The sequence below is a fragment of the Podarcis pityusensis genome (genome assembly GCF_964106645.2).
Source record: "Podarcis pityusensis genome assembly, chromosome: 6".
Taxonomy (NCBI): domain Eukaryota; kingdom Metazoa; phylum Chordata; class Lepidosauria; order Squamata; family Lacertidae; genus Podarcis; species Podarcis pityusensis.
This window is the reverse complement of record NC_138030.1, coordinates 62,234,893-62,252,538: the sequence shown is the minus strand read 5'-3', so window position 1 is coordinate 62,252,538 and position 17,646 is coordinate 62,234,893. Positions and strand designations below refer to the sequence as shown.

The 17,646-nt window shown below is 40.3% G+C and overlaps 1 protein-coding gene and 1 long non-coding RNA gene across 8 annotated transcripts in view; one reads left to right on the top strand and one right to left on the bottom strand.

Moving 5' to 3' along the window:
* The window catches only part of LOC308480409, a 67,062-nt gene extending 57,069 nt beyond the window's left edge, over positions 1-9,993 (top strand). For 4 of the 5 annotated variants that reach the window (XR_013988080.1, XR_013988081.1, XR_013988082.1 and 1 more), the window contains one exon: positions 3,637-9,993. This is a non-coding gene — a long non-coding RNA (uncharacterized lncRNA). The remainder of the gene's footprint in view (positions 1-3,636) is intronic. The other variant, XR_013988084.1, reaches the window with a different exon arrangement.
* Positions 1-17,646, bottom strand: part of LOC308480361 (leptin receptor-like) — a 57,071-nt gene that overhangs the window by 26,038 nt on the left and 13,387 nt on the right. For all 3 annotated transcript variants that reach the window (XM_081011759.1, XM_081011757.1, XM_081011758.1), the window contains exons 2-5: positions 13,364-13,422; positions 11,247-11,555; positions 10,332-10,455; positions 3,502-3,707 (exon numbers count right to left, since the gene is read on the bottom strand). In XM_081011759.1, coding sequence (XP_080867885.1) covers positions 3,502-3,707; positions 10,332-10,455; positions 11,247-11,555; positions 13,364-13,403 — 679 coding nt within the window. In that variant the 5' untranslated portion in view covers positions 13,404-13,422. The remainder of the gene's footprint in view (positions 1-3,501; positions 3,708-10,331; positions 10,456-11,246; positions 11,556-13,363; positions 13,423-17,646) is intronic.

Here is a 17,646-nt window from a genome sequence, read left to right as displayed (position 1 = left end):
TCGTCACCTGCTTGAAGATGATCACCACGGCCTGGAAGGGGATCAGCCAGAGAAATTTGAATTGCGCTTGGCGCAGCCTGTGGCCGGACTGTGTGGCACCAAGTGACTCTGATGCACCAGAGTCGACAGTGGTGCAGGACATTGTTGCCTTGGGGAGGACCATGGGCCTGGAGGTCACAGAGGAGGACGTCTGCGAGCTGGTGGAGGAGCACGACCACGAGCTGACCACCCAGGAGCTGGTTGAACTGCAGTCAGAGGTTGCGCAGGAGCAGGCCTCGCTGGAAGAGGAGGAAGCAACTGAGGAACGGCTGTCCTCCAAAGAACTGAGGGACATTTGCCAGAAGTGGAAGGAGGTGCAGGCTTTTGCAGAGCGGCACCACCCTGACAAGCACGTGGCACATGACCAAGCGAACATTTTTGATACGACGGTCATGTTGCCTCTCAGGGAGCTGCTGAAAAGGCGGATGAAGCAGCAGACCATGGACAGGTTCCTCAGCAAGAAGCAAAGAGTGGAAGAGGAACCTTCTTCGAGTGGTCCCCCAGAGTCTTAGAAAATGTAATGTACCCTTTTTTGATTTTTAAATGTTTTTCCTGTCATGTTTAGAAACTTAATTTATTGTTCCTTCAATTTTTGATATGCTCTTTAAAGTATGTGTGACTTTAAAGAGCAGTTAATAAACTCTTGTTGTACCAAATTTGGCTTTGTTTGGACTTTTTTTGACCATAGGAACGCATTAATTGAATTTCAATGCATTCCTATGGGAAACCGTGCTTCGCAAGACGAAAAATTCGCTAGACGAAAAAACTTGCGGAACGAATTAATTTCGTCTTGCGAGGCACCACTGTATATTGGTTGGGTATTACGAAATGATAAACAGTGAATAAATACATCTAAGAAAACAATTAAAAGTTGCTATTGGGACTTAAAGTACAATTCAAGCATTTACTGAAAGCACAGTCCTATACATGTTTATTTAAAACCATGTCCCCCTCAGTTCAATGGGAGTTACTCCTAGGTACTATATATGGATGCAGGGTTGCAACCTTAACTGGATATAGTCAATGGCTGTGGTCCAGAGGACTGATTGTACACACAAGAGTATATTCCTTCAAGGCCTTACAGAGGATTTGATGTGAAATGAACTCCACCTAGTGCCATTTTTAATTCTAGATATAATTAAGCTAGATAGTACAGTTTTAAAGTAGCAGGCCACTCAGTGACATGATTTGAAAGAATCACTGTGGCATTATTCCTATAATCCCATCATCTTTCAAAAGCATTAACCTAATTTGTAAGCAACATGAAATGGTCATTCTAAAAGGTTTCAATTAATTACAAAAAAGATACTAAGAAAAATAGGCTACTGAAATGTTCTTTTCATTATGGTGAGAATGTTAAAACACTAAACAGTTCATAAATGGTCAAAAGTTCATAAGGAGCTGCTTCTTCAGCCAGAAAGCAACAAAACATTAAAAGCATCCGCCATCTGATTGTACCATTTCCCATGACTTGATTAAAAAGCAGAAGCAAAGCTTTCACCTTTTTAAATGCTAAAATTCTAATTTTAAAAGAATCTGTACCTTGATTTTAAAACACCCATTAATAAGTAACCCTTTAGAACTTTATTGAGTCTCAGCGTCTTCTGAATGTACTAGAAAACTTTTTTTCTCTTAACTGTCTTTTTTCATTGAGCTGGAATGAAGCAGGTTCTAGGGGTTGGAATGAGATTTTCCAACAATTTTTGATAGCGATGTCACCCTCAAGAATCCAGGCAGTTCATTTGAGTTAATGTATATATATTTATTTTTTCAAATCCACATTGTGCTGTGAAGATGCAACAGTTTAACAATTCCAATCAATGAATATTTCTTTGCACATAGTATGCACGATCCAGCCAGAGTTAGGCATTTAAAAATTCCATGGATTTCAGGAAGGAGTCCTGGGTACAAAAATGATTATTTATGGAAAATATGTCAAATGGCTGTATTCTTCAAGATAGTAATTTTGGCAATTTTACCTGCTTTCAGATGAACATTTCCTCCATGCAAAACTTAAAGCCTATTCTTAACTTTGTGCTGGCAGTACACCTTCAACCATTACGGGGGAAAGCTGGTTTTTGTTTCTGTGAAGCAGGTTCTAGGATCTTAACAATTGCCACATTAGATTTGACAGTGGCTGTTCTATGTTTACACTGCCCCAGCCATGCAGAAAAAGGGAGAGCATCCATCCAATTATAAGAATGGGAAAAGACTCACCTGGGAAGAATGCAAGCAGGACACTCCTCCTGCCTGCAGATTCCCTACATGTCTCTCAGGGAATTCTTTCCCCCATGCACTCTTCTCCTCAGATGAGCTCCAGTACCAGAAGCAGCATAAGAGGAGCTGCAGGGGGAGAAGTGTAGGGAGAGTTCTGCACTATTTATCCAGATGACACTTTTGCTTCTGGACCCTTACTTCCCTCTTTTTCTGTGTGACTGAGGCAGTTCAATATTCATACACACAGAACTTGCCACCATCTTGCGTAGTATGGCCCTGTGCCACAACAACCACATTTTAAAAAATAAAATGAAAAGGATTTTGTTGGCATGGTTAAGAACTGTGCAGGATAATTCATTTCAGTTCATTAGAAACTCATGTCATTCAGGCTTCCAATGCCAGCCATGCAATGAACAGAACCGGCCTACCGAAGGGATCAAAGTTACTGTGCCAAGAATTTTCTTACCTCAGAAATGACAGTATGATTAAATCTTAAGGACACCATGATCTAATGAACATTGCTCAAAATTTACCTTGTAGAAAAAGTATATGCTGCATAAAACTGAAAATACCAAGGGCGTGTCCAGGCTTACATTTATCCCGTGCCTAGAAAAAGCAGGTTTCCCACTTGTCCCATGCTTTCTAGCCATAAGGTCCAAGTGGTTTTCTGTATGCTCCGCTACATTCCCCTGGAAAACCTGCTCTTCAGCACTGAGTTGTAGCAAACATAAATCCATGAAAATCCTGACTGACGTCTGCTCTGATTCAGCGATAAAAATCGAGTTTTCCCAAGCGAAAGCGGTGGTACAAATGGAAGTCTGGACGAGCCCTGAGATCCTGAACAGCTTCCACCATCAATTTCATGTGGGGAAAGGATTGTGTCATTATTGTTATGAATTATGATAGCTTCAAGAACAAGCTTAACATTGCTGGAATTACAATAGGATGAGATTTCACGTATCTTAGGGAATTCATTCAGGACTTACATCACTGATTTTACTTATTATATTTTGCTATATAACTAAAGTATGTTGGGAAAAGCAAAAAATGGCTTGCAATACCAACATTTTATTCTACACTAGCTTATGTATTTGTGTGTTGCTTTGAGGGAGGGTGTTTTTCATAGAATTAAGTTCTGCCATAGTGTATACTCAGTGTATATTCTGGAATCATCATTTTGGAAGCTTCCTCAGACTCTTATTGTTATTCTGATTTAAACACTTTGGCCAATAAACTGAAACTTACCAATATCTGTAGGCTTGACTAACATTAGTGGTGACTGAAGCAATGTTATTCCATCTGTGATCTTGAGCCACATAATGTAAATATGCTTGAACTTTGCTGAAGTTATCTGACATTTGTATTTTTGGTTTTTTACAGCATTGCAGTGAGTGACCGTGACATTATCCTTTAGGGAACGTGTAGAGGTACTTCCCAATGATACATCTGTTCTGAATTGTAAAAGAAAAAGAAACCCATCAATTGTGAATATTTTGTATGAAGTAGCATGTCTAAAGCATTTTACTAGATGTTGTTTTTAAGATGGGTTAATTATTTTAGATCAAAACCCTCTAGAAAGACTATGCTGAACATACCAGAATGCCACTTTTACCCATAGAATGACAAGAGAAAGGTTGTGATCATTTTGTTTAAATTTTTCCCAATGCCTAGTCATATTAATCAAACAAAAAAGCAAGAGTACTGGAGTTAATGCCATTGTGTGTTGAGACCCCAAGACCACCCTCTTGTTGATGAATAAGACACAAGGACACGGATATTAGGTTAATGTTATCGGGCAAATTTAGGCCACAACTTTCTTGGTTACAGAATGTGAGCGGTATTGGCGTAGGCATTGGAATTGACCCAACTATATCTGACTCCTGCCTGTCATGCAGGGAGTCCAGTAAGGGTCAACCACCAGTAAGGGGAGCCCGTTGATGCAAACCAACTCGAGCTCCCCCTGGGTTCCCGACGGGGTCGTGGCATGGCCCTAGCCCCACCCTGGGCTTTGGACAAGATCCATGCCCCCAGATTCCTTTAACGGAATACCCTTAAACTTGGAGGGGCAGGTGATGGCCACAACTCCCCTCCCCCATCATAAGATCAACCAATGCCTAACCACAAATCCTTACAAAGTTGTGACGACTGCTATGAGGTAGGTGAAAGCGAAATGGCCCATGCCAATTTGCCAAGTGGAAAAATTCCTACCAGGCCCCTCAAGGGCGACCAACCGAGGTCCATAGCAAGGGCAAATTCGAAACCTGAAAAATAGGGAGGGAGGGTGGGAGATCAAGGAAGCGAGTAAAGAGGAAGCTCTCCGGCTCGCACCTCAGTTTAAATGGGGCCTGGCCATGCACCCAGCCAGCGGATTGGCTGGTTGGCGAATGACGTGACCAGGAACCTCCGGGTGAAGCAGGACTTTGTCCCCCGCCCCCAGAGGGAAGTGGATGGCCATGTGGTCCACCGCAACTCCTCCCCACTGGGAAGTGGAGGGGATTTGTAGCTTGATTGTGCAGCTTTTATTTATCCAAAATTCTGAGGGGGAAAACCATATAGCAACATTTAGTCTTTTCTTAGGAACAACCTACACACTGCATATAAACTTAACATTTTCCAAGTGATTTCCCACATATGTTTGGGTATGGCTCTACCCTCAATCCAGCCTTAAAAACTGGCTATGCCAGCAAATGTCACATAGTTGGAAGTCCTACTGTGGGGATTAAAGGATGGTCTTTGTGCAAGACAAAAGCCTCATTACGTATTTTAAAACATACCATAAAATGTTAAGTACAGTGCCAGAAAGCAAGAACATATTTTTGCTCACTGGAATATGGTTTGAAAGGCAATATGAAATTAATTTTCAAACTGTGAGATTCAAGCCTTGGAACAAGTAGATAAACTTACACAATTTAAAAAAAAACTTTAAAAAGAATAATAAACACAAATGCAATAAAAAGTCTAAAACTTTTAAACATAATTTCAAAACAAATCTGGGCCTGGAGAATGGAAAATACAGACTGAAGGAACTGATGTTACAAACTGGGTAATAGATAACCATAGCTGTGATGCAAATTACAGCCTTTGGGTTGTAGCCAACTAAATTCTACTCAGAGTAGAACCAGCTGAAATTAATGGACCTAGTCCTGTCCATTAATTCAGTGGATCCTCTCTACTAACATTGGATACAACCCTTTGTCTCCTTTCTGGGGTGGAGGAATGGTGTTTTCTCAGTTTAGCCTGAATCTCACACAAAACAAGTCTGAACAGCGTACACATCAGGTCAGGGTGGGAAATAAGTCTACATTATAGGTATCAATGGCACTATCAAACTGCCTTCTCACTCTTACAGGGTTACATTTGTTTTCAGCAGAAATTTGTTGAAACCTGTTTATATTGAGACAATAGCATAGTTTCCACAGAAAGCATACTTCAAAATTCATTAGTCTCAAGTAATCCTCTAATGTTAATTTCACAGAATTTGAAGGGGGGGAGGTTTTTGGATAATTTGCTTCTCCAATTCCAAGAAGAAGAAGAAGAAGAAGAAGAAGAAGAAGAAGAAGAAGAAGGAGACTCATTTGAACCCAATCGCTCCTGCTATTGCTTTGGAATAAACCATGGAAAGTATTCATATTCTGGCTATTTAGCATTCTGTTTTGTTCCTTCTGCAAAACTCAAATAAGCCCAAAATATCTTCGGTTGACCTCCCCAAATAAATTTGGTTTTATGCATTTTTCAATATATTGGAAAACTCCCATAGACTCAAGCAAAACTCTTATTGAAAAAATGTACTATTTAACTGAACTATCCAAAATGTAAAGCACAAGCACTACAGTATGAAGTATGTAAATTTAATATGTATTAAAGACCAGCTGCAGAAAAATCAATCCTTCATTTAATTGTCCGTAATAGTTAATGCAAGTGTGGCACCAGTCTCACATTAGACCATCCAGAGAACTGTGTAATTAACTCCACACACCAAATAGTGGTTTTAGCTTGCCTCGCACACAGCAGCCCAGCCAAGTGACCCCTATTTTGAAACACAGGTTTTTTTAATTTAAATTAATTCATCAGCGTATGAAATGTAAACATAGATGTTTCTATGCTTTCTATCTTAAACTTCTGTCACTTGTGCTGAGCCTTGGTGATAGTATGGCTATTAACTGAGATAAAGGACCTCCCAATCTGCAGAAAACACTGTTGCAGATACCCTGTGGCCAGGACCCAGATATGCAGCCAGGTCATTTGTTGTTATTTTGCTACAGATGTTCCCAGTGTCAAGGGGGAAACAAAGCCTCCAGCTGTAGCCTTGTTTTCTTCTGCACATTTGGAACACTTCTTTGGATGATGACCCACAAATCTAAGTGAATGTGGAACATCCTGAAATTCATGAAAAAGTGACATGTAGTAGCGGATGGTGCATTGGGGCAAATGGGGCCAACCTGTCCAACCTGTCTGCATCAGCCAGCCCCCACTTGCCTGCCTTCTCTCTTGGAAGCAGTCCAGGAGGTGGAATGGCTACCAGCATACTCTTCAGTCTCAAGAGCTGCCCTTGTAGAACTCAGCAGGGAGGAGGATGGGACAAAAATTCAGATCCGTTGATGCTACGTATCATCGGTTATGGCTCTACCTTCTGTTGGTCTCCTTGTCTTCCACCCTACCAGTTCCAACATGCACCAGCCACCACTGCCATTAAGTAAATACTGAGTCCATGTGCCCACTGGACCACTTTGATCAGTGCAACTGGCACTGCGACAGGTGCCACATCATACCCATTCCACATTTATAAGAGCTCGGTCATTTAGTTGTGGCAGCATCTGCACTTTGGAACTCCTTGCCTGTTGAGATCAAGCAGGCGCCTTCACTGTACTCTTTTCAGTGCTTGCTGAAAAGTAGCACAAATGCACAGCCCCTTTTGAGACTGGTCAGATATGTGCCAATGTGCTGCGGGACAGTCATACACTGCATGTTTGACACGTACAACTTAGCTACAGCTCAAGTAAGCACAGCCTATGTGACAGATGAGTACATAGATCAGCAATGTACCAGAAGTACTAGGTTCACGCATCTCACACCATTCCCAATTTAAATCCTTTCAGTTCCTGCAATACTGAATGCAGTAGACACAAGTTGACTTTTCTCCCAATCTTGAGGGGGGATATTAAAATTAGGATAAGGAAATTAATAACAAAAAAATGACAATTGTACACAGTGCGAATAAGTTCAGAAATATGAGAGAAGGCCAGCCTTCCAAATAATCCACTGAGCCCCCAAATGATAGCTTCTTCCAAAGCACTAAAAGGCAGTCTGAGGAAATGGAATGCAAGCTTTGTTGTTGTTGTTTAGTCATTTAGTCGTGTCTGACTTCGTGACCCCATGGACCAGAGCACGCCAGGCACTCCTGTCTTCCACTGCCTCCCGCAGTTTGGTCAAACTCATGCTGGTTGCTTCGAGAACACTATCCAACCATCTCGTCCTCTGTCGTCCCCTTCTCCTTGTGCCCTCCATCTTTCCCAACATCAGGGTCTTTTCCAGGGAGTCTTCTCTTCTCATGAGGTGGCCAAAGTATTGGAGTCTCAGCTTCAGGATCTGTCCTTCCAGCGAGCACTCAGGGCTGATTTTCTTAAGAATGGATAGGTTTGATCTTCTTGCAAGCTTACTATGAGACAATCACAAACTTTATTGGTCTTTTCGGGTGGTGTTTACAGTTCACAAACCATGAAGAACTAACATGAGGAGATAATGACAAAAGCTCACAGCAGCAAAGAATACTTCCCTTAGTTTTGCAACATGAAAGGTTAGTTCTTGAAACTGGCATGAAACTGCAGAACTTTATTTTTAAAGTTGTAAAATTAATGTTTTCCTGGACCAGACTTCGGATAAACAGAGTGAAAAAATATATACTCTTTACGGTTTGGCTTCAGCTTACACTACACTACTTGAAAGTGGAAAGTCAGCATTGTTCCACTTGCCACCGTTTCCTTCTGTAGTTATAAGAGAAACCAGCTGTGGTATTCATTGGCCACTGTTCTGTATTCTCTCTTTTTTATATGTTACAGTTGCATTGTAATGTGATGGAAAATTCTTTGAAGCACTCAAGAAAAATGTTGTTGTTGTTGTTTTTAAAAAAGCATTTGGCAAGGTTTCATTGTTGCCTATTATTCATATTAGAGTTTTGCAAAAAAATATTGTACTCTAAAATCATCTGTGGAAAATATGTTTTGAGTATTTTTTTAAAAGGAAGAATTTGAAATAACTGGGTATATTGGGAGTTTAAACAGCCTTTCAGTAATTTATTTTCAGCTACCATAGAGATCAATGTAAGAAGACATATGTTCATATTGCCAAAAGGTAGAAGTGAGAGTTAGGTATCAAATTTCTTATGAAAAGTTCATTATCTGAATTGGTTGTTTAGGGAATCTGTTCCACTGGAGGAAATATGCAGGTCAATTCCAGCTCATCCTACTGAACAGCGAAGGAGATGTTCTTGGCCAGAGTTAGAAACTGCCTGGCTGCATCTGCATATTTGATGGTTATGAGGGTACTTGTGACTGCATCCTGGCTATATATGTCTGTTAAGCTGTCTGTTAAGAGATATCATAAATCATGGACAGCTATTCAAAAGTTTGAGCAAAATTAATGCAGCTATTTTTCTCAGTAGATTTATATCCCAATAAATGCTTACACTGCTTGACTCATTGCAGTCAACATTCAGATACCCAAAAGACTGGAGCAAGAACTCTTCACTCTGCATGCAGCCTAATTCCACCACCAAATTCCAAGAAATAATCCTTGGTTTCCCTTGGTTTGACAGACTGATTTTAGAACCCTTGTTGTGGCACAAGAAAGTTAGAGTCACTCTGTTTAAAAAGGGGGCACATTATTATTATTTTTGTCTGCAGTTAACATAGAAATGTTTGAGAGAGCATGTTGTATTCTATAAATATGATGTGGGATATGATGTTTGAATCTACTTGCTGATACATTTGCAGCCTAATTCTATGCTGACACATTTTCAGCCAATTCTATTCTAACTCAGAAATAAGTTCCAGTGAGATCAATAGGTCTAGGCTTGCAGTTTTCAGTAGAATATACTCAGCTCACTGTTCCCCACAGAGGTGAATGTCCAAGGCTGTAATAGCTATTACATATTTACAGAGAAGCCAGTGCTTTCATAAAATATGGGCAGCCCATATCAACAATTGTAGTATACTTACGATAGGAGATTGGGAAAGACTGGAAATATGCTGGATCCTCTGTTATATGTTTTTGCACAGTAGGTTTACATTATAGGAGACAAAGATTTACTATAAGTATCATGAGTGTCTGATGTTGTGTTTGCAGCTGAGATGAACATAGTCCTTCTACAAGTCCTAACAGAAATGTGTACCATTCATATGAAAAGCAACATGCTTAGATCATTGTTATCATCAAAGTTAACCAAACATACACTTTTATGAATAAATTTTGCATTTAACATAAAGGACACCAGGTCATGTAAGCAAAACATCTAACTATTCAAAAGAACACATGGAACAGCAATAAAAAATTCCAAAGGGGCTGCGTGAAGGGTACTGCTGGAAAACATGCCAATAGTAACTGAAGAAATATAAAGTATCTGATGTCAACATGATGAGGCAGACTAAGTTCATCCTTTATGGCCAAACCATGAAATATTGCACAATAAGTATATTGACAGAAGAGACCTCTGATCTAAATAAAATGCTTTGTTGTTGCTTAGTCGTTTAGTCGTGTCTGACCCCATGGGGTATCTTCGTGACCCCATGGACCAGAGCATGCCAGGCACTCCTGTCTTCCACTGCCTCCCACAGTTTGGTCAAACTCATGTTAGTAGCAGTTTTATAAAAGGACAAAGATAGAGCAGGACAGGAGGAAATCCCAATGTTAACAATTTGCTTTTAAAGTTTGATATATGGGGGCAGCTGATAATTTCCTATACTCTTCTCCCAAACCCATTACCACCGCTAGTATTAGAAGAAGTAAAGCAGAATTAAAAAAAAAAAATCCTGAAAATTGTAAACTACATAAATTTCACATTTGACATAGATTATACTTACAATGTGTACAACAGATTCACTGAAAGGTCTTCATCCAGGTATGGTGACTTAGTAGATAATTCCACAAGACAAAATAACTCCTCTGTGCTTTCTTTAGACCAAAACTGTAGATTCCATATTGAATCTAAATGGAAAATTTACATATTTTTCAGAACTTCATTGCAAGCCAAAACCACTGAAATACCATGTACTGGAGAGAACACATTTCTAAGAAAGTTTCCAATCCCAATAAAATAATCAAGTGTTCTTAAATTATGGGGTGATCTTAATTCTTTTACTGGTACCAATACCAAGAAATTCAAAACATCCTCTTACATTTTCTGCAGTGGCTCCCTGTTTGTGGAATGTTCTCTCGGGGGGGGGGGTTGGTTGGTACCTTCAATTACACACCAACACACCTTCAGGTGCCAGGCAAAAACGTTACTCTTCAACCAGGCCTTTGGCTGATTAACACCCTATACCAGTGGTCAGCAACCTTTTTCAGCCATGGACCGGTCTATTGTCCCTCAGACCATGTGGTGGGCCGGACTATATTTGGGGGGGTGAACAAATTCCTATGCCCCACAAATAACCCAGAGATGCATTTTAAATAAAAAGACACATTCTACTCATGTAAAAACACGCTGATTCCCGGACTGTCCGCGGGCCGGACTGAGAAGGTGATTGGACCGCATCCGGCCCACGGTCCTTAGGTTGCCTACCCCTGTCCTATACCCTTTTAAATGTGTTTGTGGGAAGGGGTGGAGGTTATTAGTTTGTTTGCTTTTATTATGTATTTTGTGGTTTTTATCTTGTATTTTTATGTTTTGAACCGCCATGGAAGATATATGGAAGAAGGGCTGTATACAAAACAACAACAATAATAACAATGATTTTCTACAATAATAATGATGATTGTACCTTCCCCAAGCATACCTATTTGTTGAGATGTAAAAGCACCACTTTCTGAGTACGTAAATGCCTTGATTTCCATTTCTGAAGTATATACAAAACAGTTAATATGTGTATCACTCCACTGGCAACATAGGAAATGATCTTCAGTCACCAGTGATGTGGCATTGGCTTTAATTGTACCATGTTCCTCATTTATGCTAGGACCATTCTCTGCAATTCCAGCGGGCAAAGAAATGTTAGAAGTCTTCTCTGATGGCACACATGGTAGCTGAAAGCTCTGTGGAGGAATCTGATATACCATGCAATAGGAAATTACCATTCGAAGAAAATCTGAGGGTACAGGGGGGGAAAAGGATTAGTCTGAATACCTCATATAACAGAGAGCTAGAACATTTATTAGCACAAGATAAAACAAATTCTGGGCAAAATTACTGAACGCACACTTCCAAAGACATGCATAAAATTACAGAAATACATTCACTGATACTTAAATAATCTTTTGGCCATCAGCTTAATTCTAGGTTCCCCACCAACCCCATTCTTTTATTTTGTCATTACTCATGAAGAAAACATCAAGAACTAGATTCACATAGATATAAAATGACTTATGTACACTGATGTGAAACAGTTCAGCCACAGTTCCATCCCCTGAGAAGCACTCCAAAATTGCCTTCATCTTTCAGCAAGGAAGGGTATATATTATAAACGAATGTATTACAGAACAGCATATTTATATTTCCCTGTAAAAATTAGTTACAAAATTCAGGAGTACAAATTATTATTAATAATAATAATAATAATAATAATAATCATTATTTACATCATTTTATATTGTCAAGTTTTTAAATTTTGCAACTGGTGTTTTTTGTCTTGATACTGGCCACCCCCACTGCCTAAAACCACTTGTACTTACTTTGCAAAAGTATGTCTCTGTACATATAAAGGCCTCGTGCAGTAGATCAGTGTATGAGGAGTGACAACTATTAGCCCTGCCCACAACATTACAGGCAATGTGCAGCCCTTCCCCTGGAGCTCAAGGGGACAGCACAAATATGTGCAGGGAGGGGGCCTTCCATGTGACCTGGAACCCCCTGCACAGTTAAATGTCCTTTCCTCTTACAGTAAACAAAGCATCATTCATCTTCTTCATATCTTTTATGCCTAGGCCTTGCCCCATAAGACTGGACCCCTCAGTCACTGAATTCCTGCTCTCTATGTTGTATCACTGTTTTTATGATACTGTTTTGTTGTTTTCATGTTGTAATTCTGTCCACCACGCAGATATCTTTAAATATTGAACAGTTTAGAAATGCTTTTAATTAAACAACCAAATCATTACCACGTGTTTCACAGGATTCCAGATCACGTGGAAACCTTCATCCACACAGCTGAACACACAAAGGCTCCCTGCTGCAGAAGCATGTATGGATGACAGCAACAACTGCTAGTGAGCACATGCAACATTGTTGGTGGTGTTAGCCAGCACAGCCCCACACATTGGTTCGACACGTGAAGGCGATCTATAAAAGCCTAGTGGCTATTAACTTTAAGATGGCAATTCTGACCATATATTATGTATATTTTGTAAGAAATCAACAGAACAGAATCATGTTGCTAATGTTGAGATAGTATATAGTGTTCCCTATCTTTTGAACATGCACCTGTGTATGTGGTCAAATTATAAAACAACCCATTGCAAATAGGGTTATTATCAAAATTTACAGTGTTAAGTTGCTAATTGGGGAAACCACTTAAAGCATCTGTTGCGTTGAGCTATTTCAATTGCTTTTGTTTGATTTGCTCATTGCAAACAGCTGAAAGCCTTTAAATTTTGGTAACAAACCCAATTTGCAACCGGGTGGGGGGGGGGGTTGAATAATTTTGATTGCAACTGTATGCTCGGCTTGCTATACTATTACATTATCTAGAACAATTTCATCACAAAAATGTTTCCTCTGATATGATTTGAGCTATAATATTCGTCTGCCAATCTGTTACTAATTCTAGCATCAAATCCCTCAAAGATACAGAGAAATTCAGGGACACTGGCCAAGAAAGAAGTGCACCAAATAGACGACTAGCATCTTCTAAGATTATTTTCTTATGCTGTTGTTTAGAAAGAGTAGCCGACAACTTACTCAGCTGTAGAAATCCAGTCAAAATATTATACCAGTTCATCTTGGTCTAAACAGCAGATCTGAGGGCAAAAACCATCGGGGGAAATAATGTCACACTGGCATTTATAGAAGAATAAAGAATATTTACGAAACAGCAAACCAACTCCTACTTAAGGCTGACTGAGAAGGACAGCCTTGGATCTGCTGGATCCAAAGTCCATTGCTTGCTAGTTCTGAGCTCCTATACTTACAGGAATTCCCCCTCCCACTGAAAGCAATGAAATGTGGGGTTTTTTTTAAAAAAAAAAAAATACACCTCCCTCCCAAAGTGAACCAGCAGCACTTTGGAAGTGATGGATTGACTTGCCACTTATCTCTTCTCCCACCCCCACTGCCTAATTAGGATTTCTGTGTTACTAAAATTGCAGTTCTTGGAGATCCTGTACATTTGTGGAAAAATAAAGAAACCTAGAATTCAAAGGCATTTTGTCAGAGGTGTTGATGCTTTCAGCTATGGTAACAACAGTTCTGTATTTGAACTGTAACAAGTTTAGTTCTTCTCCCAACAAGGACGTTTACATGGTCAAGCATTACAGCAATTTAAAAGGAGTGGTTATAACTGCTATTGTGCATTTGAGAATAACACCAATATAGAAGCCATTGTGGTTATAACATGCTGCCAATGTTATAGCAGAAAAACAGAAGCAATGCATCTTAGAAAAAGTCAACAGAACTCACATATATTTAGCCTGTCCATTCATTTTTCTATGGCCTTGAGAGCCCCAACGCACACACAGCACTGACTAGACACCCACCATTCATTTCAGTTGAGAGAGAGCAGAGCTATCTGCACATTCTTTTATGAAGCACAGATCTGCTCTTTCCATTTAAGTAAATGAAAAACGCCATACATTGTGCAAGAGTCCCCCCCCCACGTTAGAAGTCTACATTTTATATAACGCTCCAGTTATTTAATAGCATGTGAAACAGAAATAAAATAAAACAGAATATGGGTAGAATTGTCTTCTCACCAGAATAAGGAACATAGGAAGCTGCCTTCTACTCAGTCAGACCATTGTAGGATTTGAAGGTGCTCTTTCCCAGTCCTACAGTAACGAACGCTTCTGGTTACGCACGCTTTGGGTTATGAGCTCCGCTAACCTGGAAGTAGTTGCTCCTGGTTGTGAACTTTGCCCCAGGATGTGAGCAGCAGGCACGCACGCAATGGGAGGCGCCATTAGTGAAAGCACACCTCAGGATAAGAACAGTTTCAGCTTAAGAATGGACCTCCGGAACAAATTAAGTTCATAACCAGAGGTACCACTGTATGTCTCAACCTCTTCTGAAAAAATAAACAGTATCCATTCCTTCTGCAGCCCGTAGTATATATTATCAACATTTACTAAACCGAAATAGCTTTGTCTGCTTAAAAGCCAAAGCCAGAATGTGACGTACCTTTATAGGAAAACTACTGCTTGAGTTATTAGCACAACAGCAGCTGCAACCAGTTAAAGTCAGCTTCAAGAGTTAATAGACTGTCCTTCCCATACATCAGGGGTAGGGAACCTCTGACCCATGGTCTAACTAGGCCCACAAGGCCTCCACATTTTGCACATCAGGCCATTTTGGCTAAGCTACATCCACCTACCAATCACTCGACCTCATACATGACATCAGGTGTAGGCAGGTAAAAAGGTGGCCAGGTTGGTGCACCTGGTGCATCAAAGCACAGTGCAGGGCTCTTTACAAAGGGCTTCCAAAGAGCCTTGTGCAGAGCTTTAAAGTCTTGCTCATCTGAGCTTCATAGCACCATGAAGGGCTTTTTAGAAGCTTCTTGCAAAGAATGCTTTGATGCCATGATAATCAGCTGATTGTTGGGACCTCAAAGTGCCGTCCAGGGATCCTTGCTTCATATTCTCTTTCACTATTAGCAAACCATAATTAGGATGCATCTTACAATAACCTTAGAAGATACTCCTTCTGAGGAAATGAAAAATTTAGCTACCTCATATCCATAGCAAACAATTAATTCAAGTAACCCAAATGGATTCTGCAAATCCACTCTATTACAAATAAGGGAAGATTCCATATTCACTGAATATGCACCAGTCCAAACTAGATGTGGCCATTGTTAAAAATTTGTCTGGGGGGTTGGGTGGGTTCTATTTAGTAAACAGCAAGTGAACTGGTGCTGAGTCAGATCTGGACAATGGTAGGCTTTAATCCTTTAGCAGTCCAAAAAAACCATAAGCTTTCAGATCATACAAATCAATCCCCATAAAAGCCTGGGTGAACTGCAACACTGTTTTCAGTCAACATGGAAATATTTCCAATGCTCATGCCACAAATTACTGTGCAGATTTGCATGTACATCTCTCTCAATATCTGCTCCCGTAAAGACGTAGAAAGTGAGTGTTGAGGCAGCATGCCACTGTGGCAAACTGGGGGTGCAGAGTGATTCCTTAACATCCTGCTTAACCCCCCAGTTCTTTTCTGGGCTTCCACAAGAAACGTAGCACTAAATATGCCTGGATATACCTATATAAGAGCCAAAACTCTAAGCAGTATATAGCTAGAACACCAGCATAGGTGAACTGAGCATGAAATATCCATGCCACATGGTTACAACTAAATAGTAATGTTGAATTTATTTAGAGAAATCAAGGGTTTGACAACACTGAAAATAAGGGAAGAAATGAACTTCTAAAATTGGCATCACAAAAACACACAGAGTGAGAGAGAGGGGGGGGGAGAGTTGGATCCAGATGTATTCCAGAAGAAGAAATACTGGCAATGCTATTGTTCTGTAAACTGTTGCACAAGAGCCAGTGGAAGACCTCACACACTACGGACTTTCAGGGCCAGATTCAACTAGCAAGTCTTGCATGCCCCCAACATTGGCTCTTTTCCACAAGCAGAAGAGCATTTCCTGACCTCACACATGTGAAGAATAAACTAAGGGAGGAAATCAATGTAGCACTATGGCAATTGTCCCATTGGTGCAAGCATTTTTGCTTGCCAGATGGAACGATTCCCTGCTCTTCCACCCTTGTGCTATTCTGGGGGTTCTCTTGACCTCCCGCTTGTGGAAAAGGTCTATTTGCAGAAAAGCATCTCTGAATCTCATCCACTGTATCTTAAGCTCTTTACTTCATTGTCAGACAATGTATTAATCTAGACAGGGTCCTTTAAACTTATTTGATTCCCAAAGTTCATTTGTTGCTCAAGGCATTTTCAAATTGAAGACAAGCTGGCTGTGTCTGGCACACACAAAAACCTACCTCATACTGGAAACTCTCTGGTCAATGTGGAAGCTGACTTTGAAATTTCCCGCAGAAGCAATCACATCTAGATGGGGTGGACTTTGGCCAGGGAAGATTTCCCACTGTACCTGATGCAGATCAAAGTTGGGAGTTTTAGCTAAGTACTGGGTGCTTTGGTGCATGCCACATCTGGTCTCACAGAAAGAGGAAGATGCTTTCAAACATTTAAAACTGAATTAGCATTATGTCACTGACAGAGGGAGGATAGGAAAGGCAGATTGCAGGTGTCAGCTGCAGACTTTGATTCACAAAGGGTCTATGGACACACACATAGTCCCATCCCATTGCAATGTTAAAGGATTGCCCTGTGGAAGGCAGATATTATTTTGCATGCGTGCGGATACCACCAGCAACCATTTCCCAACCCTGGAAGCTGCAGATGGCAGTGGGGATGCTCACAATGTGTGGGCTCCTATCCATAAGGCGAGAACTTCTAATTTTAAATGTGGTATGTATAGCATTCACTACTTGAATGCCACTTTCAACAGCATTCCAACAACGAATGCAAGGTCAGTCTTAAACGGGAGCTGCTTACATGGGGTGAACTTACGAGGTCTGTAACATTATTTAGGAAGGAATTCAAATTTAATGTGATGCAGCCTCAGTGTAATGAAGTCCATCACTTTAAATCAGGAAATTAAATTGAAATTCATTATTCATATTCACAACAACTAGGCTAAAAATGAAATAAAAAGGGCTGCCCACTGTGAAAACACATTTTATTGCTTATAAAATAAGATAAAAATAAGAAAAATTGTTCTTTTCCATTCCCTAGAGTTTCACTTGGACATGGCAAGTCACAAATGTCCCATCAGTCATGGCTGCCAGTGACATATTGAAGACATTAGCACCAAGAGACCAAACAGGAAGCCAAGGCACAGGCCCAAGAGATGTGTGCTATGTTATTTTTCTGAATTGGAGGAATGTTATTTGCTTACCAAACCAGTTTAGTGTTATTTACTACTTTGAAGGAATGGAATC